Source organism: Taudactylus pleione, unplaced genomic scaffold (genome assembly GCF_031769625.1).
Source record: "Taudactylus pleione unplaced genomic scaffold, aTauple2 ptg001150l, whole genome shotgun sequence".
In the NCBI taxonomy this organism is placed as follows: Eukaryota; Metazoa; Chordata; class Amphibia; order Anura; family Myobatrachidae; genus Taudactylus; species Taudactylus pleione.
Window position 1 is genome coordinate 440,024 of NW_028285551.1, and position 6,468 is coordinate 446,491.

General features: G+C 42.1%; 1 protein-coding gene across 1 annotated transcript; it reads left to right on the forward strand.

The window, feature by feature from the left end:
• Positions 1-236: 236 nt before the first annotated feature.
• On the forward strand, positions 237-2,977 carry LOC148453446 (interferon lambda-3-like). The gene is made up of 5 exons (XM_088462118.1): positions 237-377; positions 2,007-2,084; positions 2,235-2,378; positions 2,496-2,576; positions 2,873-2,977. The coding sequence occupies exons 1-5, from the start codon at positions 237-239 to the stop codon at positions 2,975-2,977; spliced, it is 549 nt and encodes a 182-aa protein (XP_088318244.1).
• Positions 2,978-6,468: the final 3,491 nt, after the last annotated feature.

Here is a 6,468-nt window from a genome sequence, read left to right on the forward strand (position 1 = left end):
TGTGATTAGACCTAGTAACAAATATATACTGACAAAGATCCCAGACTCCTTACTACATCCATAAATGCATTCATAGAAGTCATCAGACTTTATTTCCCAATACTGATTCTGTCTCAGGCAGCTCTTACACTTCTGTTCCTAATACATGGAGCCCATATACAGACACTAACTCAGATCATATACACAGGTTCCCAGGAGCAACAGAAAGTCACTGTACCCAGACCAGCACATAAGCCATGGACATCAGACTGGTGGCCGTCACCGTCCTAGTTGTGGCAGTGAGTGGATCCCCGCATGGAAGACACTGCCCGGTGTCCCGATATTTATCCGCGTCTCCCACTGATATCAGACTGCTGAGACAGCTGCAAAGTGATTCTGTAAGTGTGACGCACAATTTATCCTCATCAGTGGGAACTAATAGCTGCTTCCCGTATAGATATTACATGGAATGTACAGCCACAGCCACATGTAACCACTTACTACATGTGCTCATATGTAGTGTTAGATAAAATACTTATAGATATGACAGATGCAGAAATCCTTCAAAACTATGGCCGTCATTCAGAGCCGCTCGCTATTTGCGGTCGTTCGTTCTAAAACAAGGAGTGGCTATTCAAATGAACCGTTCGCTAATTGCGGTCTGTTCACACCTCTAAGTCTGAACGAGCGAGCAAAACTTGCGGTTGTAATTTTGAAAAATACGCCCCCTGGCCGCTCGCATCCTACGTCATGTCCGCTATTTATTAGATTAATCGAGTACATCGACCAGCGTATGAACTGCTCGCAATTCTTGTGGTTGGTTTTTGCTACCACAATCTTGCGAGCAGTTCCGGCTATAAAATAACCCAGTGACGTGGTCAATGACGCTGCTGTTTTAATTATGCACACCCTTAAAACGCCCGTTTTGACCTTTAAGCACGCCTGCGTTCTTATCTCCACTCCCCGTTTTCAAGCACCTTCCCGTTACCACCCACATACGCCTCATTCTGTCACTCAAAGTAGCAGGCATTCGCTATATAGCGAACAAATGATTTTCGGCCGCACTGACTGGTTCGCGCATGCGTATTATAAACCGTACGCATGCGCAGAAGTGCGAACATCGCTCGGAACGAGCGTACTGCCGCTTACGAGCGGCTCTGAATCAGGCCCTATGTTACTTGTCTGCCTTCCGAATCATCCATCGCCCCACTCACTTCCTCCCCATCCTGTGACTGAGGAGCGCACTTATCTCTCAGCACCATGTAACAGATTGTCTTGGCACAGCCAGGCCTAGTTGTACATACTTTGTACTGCTGCCCCATAACTCCATGATTCCATTGGCATAACTGTTATTGGAGCTGACCCTTACTACAGCCCCCTTTCAGGGGCAGAACTATGGGAGACAATAGAGGCGCCTGCCGCCGGGTTCCTGCTCTGAAGGGGCACCTCCTCCATTGTCCACAACATATTCACCCCAGTTAGGGCTGTAACTATGTACCTGGAGTGTACTGTCACGGCTGCCCAATACATGGCACCCCTTCCCGGCACCTGAGAAGCCACCATACACTAGTGAAGAGCTTTGTGTCAGACCATCAGCTGCAGCCTTCTTCTATCTATAGCCTGTCTGCATGCAAATTGCTACATTACGGTGTCAGCAGCTGTGCTGGGGGGGAGGGCACCAAATTATAACTTGCCTCCGGGTGTCTGGAATGAACTTACGCCACAGCCCCCTGTGTATAACAATAGAAATAACTCAATCATATTTTAGACAAAATATCAATGTGTTTAATATGTAAAAATAAAAATGTTGATGTATAAAGTGAGCAGAGCATCACCCATGAAAAGCTCAGGCAGATATCTCAGTATATGGAATTATGTGTTGGCTGAGGATGTAAATGCATGAGTATAATGTAATATGTATATATAACTTATTGGAGTTATGAGCACTATTACACGACCACTCTACATAGGAGAATGTATTAGTTACAGAATCACATTATACTAATGAGACATCTGACCCTACACAGGAGAAGAACATATTCGATGTTGCAGCGAGATGTTACAGAAGAATGATGAAACACAAGCCGTCTGTATGTGACCTAGAGGTGTGTATACATCATGTATCTTCTGCACATATGCCATATGGGTTCTAGTTCTATACACACAGTAATACACAGGCCCTGTCATCTCCCCTCACCCCCCTCTATAATCACATATCCATGAGAGCCTCACACCTTGTTCATTCCATCCTACAGCCCAGTGACCGCCTGATCCTGACCTTGGAGCGAGTGTCACTAGCTGCTGATGTACTGGCCAATATGTCCACATCTGCTCTGCCTGACGCTGTATCACAGTCGCTGGTGGTTTTCCTTACACTGAGAGATGACCTGATGATCTGTGTAAGTTCTTATGTTCCTTATGTGTATCAGTCACATCTATCATGGTGGGGACAGGTGGGTGTATGGGACAGGGATACACATGACACAGCTTCCTTACCTCCTAATTCTCCTTTACAGAGGGAGTCACCAGCATACAGAGAACCTGTATCCCACTGGCTGCGGCCATGGCTGAACCATCTGCAACGTTTTAAAGAGACAGTAAGTGTCCTGCGGAATCTAGAAAAGTGTTAGAGGAAAACATTTCTTGTGTGACAGCAATCTAAGAGAAGATACATGAAATGACTGACAGAGAATGTATTTAGGGGTGGATAGGCAAGGGCACAGGTACAGAGCTGGAAGGATCAGAAAGTAAACAAAAGAAAGAGAAAAGTGAACAAGAATTTGACATAGAAGAAGTATTTGTACACTGGAAACCATATAAATCAGTAATAAAGCTATTATATAAAGTTAAATGCAAACGGCTTTTATACTAATAATGTTATCCTTCAATATAGGCATCACCAGAATGTGTGCAGGACGCTGTGTTACTCGGCCTCATCTCACTGAGGGTAGAAGATGTGAGTTGTTGGGCTGTAAGAAATCCATCACATGAGACATAGAACAGGAGGACACCTCTCTCTGTATACACATGCCTGACTGCTGCTGGGCTACACACCAATGACTTGGAGAGTACATGTAACTTCACTGATGGACCTGTCTAATCATCCTACAAAAGGGGCCTCCTGTGTTTCTCTGGTGGACCTGGCTAGTTATCCTACAAAGAGGTCTCCTGTATTTATCTGGTGGACCTGGCTACTCATCCTACAAAGAGGTCTCCTGTGTTTCTCTGGTGGACCTGGCTGCTCATCCTAACAAAGAATGATCAATACTCACAACCACTATCTATTTTATTTATATGTTAATTTAGTGTATAAGACCATTGTTAAACTAAATTATATATTCACTGTTATTTATTGATACCCTGGCTCCCTGGTGGATGCATTGGGGTTTGCTAAAATCTGTTTTATTTTCTTCGTAAATGTAACTATTTTTCTACAAACAAACTTGTACAATGTGATTTCTAAACTGGAGTGTTTGAATTATTTGTTCACTGAGGAAAGTGACTCATTCATTGAACAAATTTATAGATTCCTACTGTCAGTATCTGTGAATTGTTTACACTCGGAACTGGGACCAGTGGGCTAGACTGGTTGGTGTTGGAGTTAGTCGTATGAGGATCTTCCACAGTCAGTTTTACCATCAGGATAAACTGAACAGAAGGAGAACAGTTTAAATACTAGGCTGAGGAACTGGTATGCTACCCAGCTATGGTGGTAACACAAACTAAAGCCTAGAACACAGATATACTAGCAGAGGCAAACAGGATTTTTAAAGGGGGGGCGTATTTATATGTGAAATTATACCACGATTATTTTAATATTAAGAGATATTGCAATTTAACTAAAGAATATACCGTGCCATGTGACTTTGACTAACAGGCATCCTACATGTGGGATTACACTACAATTATTTAAATACTAAGGAATATTTCCACCATTATATATATATAGTAATGCATGTGATTTAGATTGAACAAGGGTTAATATTGAAAGACACAAGATAACATATATATATATACTTTTTCTGAAGATTGTTTAATCATATATTTAGACATTGAGTAAAGGCATCACACACAGAGGGGAATTCAATATGAAATGTAAACTTCGCTGTCGAAGTTTACGTTTCATATCAGAGCTTTAACCTGGGATAAAGTATCGGGCGCGCGCCCGCTTATCCCCGTATTCAATATGAAATTAAAACGGGACCTGGCGAAGTGGGATTTGCGTAAAGTTACAAATTTGTCCTTAAAAAAATTGTAGGACCCCCCTAAAGTTGTAAAAACATGGGGGATCACTATGGGTACCCCCGTTTTAGCCTGTAAATGAAAGTCGGAGATTTAAATAGCCACAGCAGGTGTTTTTTTCCCGACATGGAAGAAGTGTTGCAGAAGAGCACTTAGATTTTTTTTTACATTATTTTAAGTGGTCCCATCAAATTTGGGGTACATGAAAATGGGTGCTAGCATATTTTGATGTCCCTAAAGTAAGTTTTTAAAAATTCTGCATTTGTGCACCTGCCGCTATAAATCTATTCTAGAAAACACCTGCCGCATACTCGCAGAATAGCCTTGAACCTATTTCCCTATTGTTAAAAAAATTTTCCCATTTTTTTTTTTTCACCCCAATTTTTTAAATAATTTTTTGGGGTGTCCCTATTTTTTTTTTTTTACTTTTTTTGACACAGTTATTTTTTAAATGTAATTCCCAGGGGTGCCAGCTATTTTTTTTAAGCCTGCACCCCTAAACCCCAATTCTGCACTTTTTTTCGCCACCTATTCAGCGGTGAAAAGTTATCTCCGTTTTTTTTCAAACACTTTTCGAAACTGTGAAAAGTCTTTGAAATTGAATACAGTGTAAAACTAAAACCTGCGATAATGACATCATAGGTGCGATATTAATGCAAAAAACTGAGTTTTCGCTCCATATTGAATTCCCCTAATAGTGTTTTTTAATTTATCTAATATTTCCTTCCTTCACTTTCAAAATTTTAACTTAATTTTCGCATTTTTATTTAAATATATATATCAAAATTTTGCTAATAAAAGTTATATATATAATTTTTTTCATCAATAGGTATATAGCAAAATATTTATGGGGTACAAAAAAAAGAGCAGGGAAAAACAATATGGGAGTACAAATAAGTGAACAAATAAAAAGAAAGGGGGACAGCAGTACATCAAAAGACATCAAACAAATATTAAATATTAACCCCGTAAATACAGAAATGGTGAATAAATTAGGCATCTGAATACCTGGTGGGAGCGCATTTAAATTGAAAGTGGAAGAGGAACTCCATGAATTTGGGCGTGAAAGAGGAGCACCCTTTCCTTCTGTAACATATAGGTGCCAAGGGTGCCATTTTACAATAGGGGAGGAAGCAGCCATAGAGTAAGCGACCTCTCTTGTCTCCATTTCAAAATGGAATTGCGTTTTTGTTATAACTTTGGCAAATGGAGGAGGGGAAGGGGATTTCCAATGTTGAGCTATAGTAGCCCTAGCAGATATCAAAATATGACCGAGGATATAACGGTCAGCTTTAGGGACAGAAATAGGAGGATACAGTGTAGAAGGGCAAGGGAGGGGACTAAAGGAAGAGTGAGACCTAGAACATATTGTATGAGAGCAAATACTTCTTCCCAGAAAGGACGTAAAATAGGGCAGTCCCAAAAATCATGGAAGATAGAACCTTCAGAGTGACAAAGGCGCCAGCAAAATTTTGAAACTGTGGCGAAAATTTTATGTAACCTAGAGGGATTTAGATATAATCTATTTAAAAGTTTGACATGCATTTCAATATGCTTAGTACACTTAGATAAAGAAAAGGAGGAAAGATGAATAGTCTCCCTGTCACGACCAGGGTATCTCTTCCTAGGAGCCTGCGGTGCTTACCAGCGCGGACGCTGTGGCGTGGCCCTTCCGGCAGGGGAGCTGGTACTTGGAGACTGTCGCTGGGTGTGTGCGGGGGTCTGTCTGTCTGTGGGTCCTGCTGGCAGGGGTAAGGCTATAGGCATCACCATGCTGCGGGTGTCTGCGTGCGGCCATCTTGCCTCAGGGCATGTGACATAGTGAGCCTATCCTGATGCATCAGGTGATCTCTCCCAGCCACTCACGCTCTGCTGCTGGGTACTTAAGGGGGTTTGGAGCTCCCTTTAGTTGCCAGTGCAATGTGTTTCACAGCTTGCTGTGAGAGAGTTTCCTGTGCTCCTAAGCCTTGTTCCTGCTCCGGTGCTACCTTTGCCTCCTGTCAGCTAAGTTGGCTACCAAAGACCTCCCAGCACCGCTCTGACCAATCCCACAGCCTCCAGTCCGGTGGTGACTGATCTGTCTCCCACAGGGTACCCACTCCAGTGTTCTGAACCTGTTGGTAACCCCTTGTTCAGCCATTCTACAGGATATCAGGATATCTCATTCAAGTCATTCTACAGGATATCTCATTTAAGTCATTCTACAGGATATCAGGATATCTCATTCAAATCATTTTACAGGATATC

What these genes read in the sequence shown, in the direction of transcription:
- LOC148453446 (XM_088462118.1), top strand. Translation starts at nt 237, where the DNA reads ATGGACATCAGACTGGTGGCCGTCACCGTCCTAGTTGTGGCAGTGAGT. An exon ending in GACAGCTGCAAAGTGATTCT is followed by an intron (nt 378 to 2,006) that starts GTAAGTGTGACG and finishes GACCCTACACAG; the next exon opens with GAGAAGAACATATTCGATGT. An exon ending in CGTCTGTATGTGACCTAGAG is followed by an intron (nt 2,085 to 2,234) that starts GTGTGTATACAT and finishes TCCATCCTACAG; the next exon opens with CCCAGTGACCGCCTGATCCT.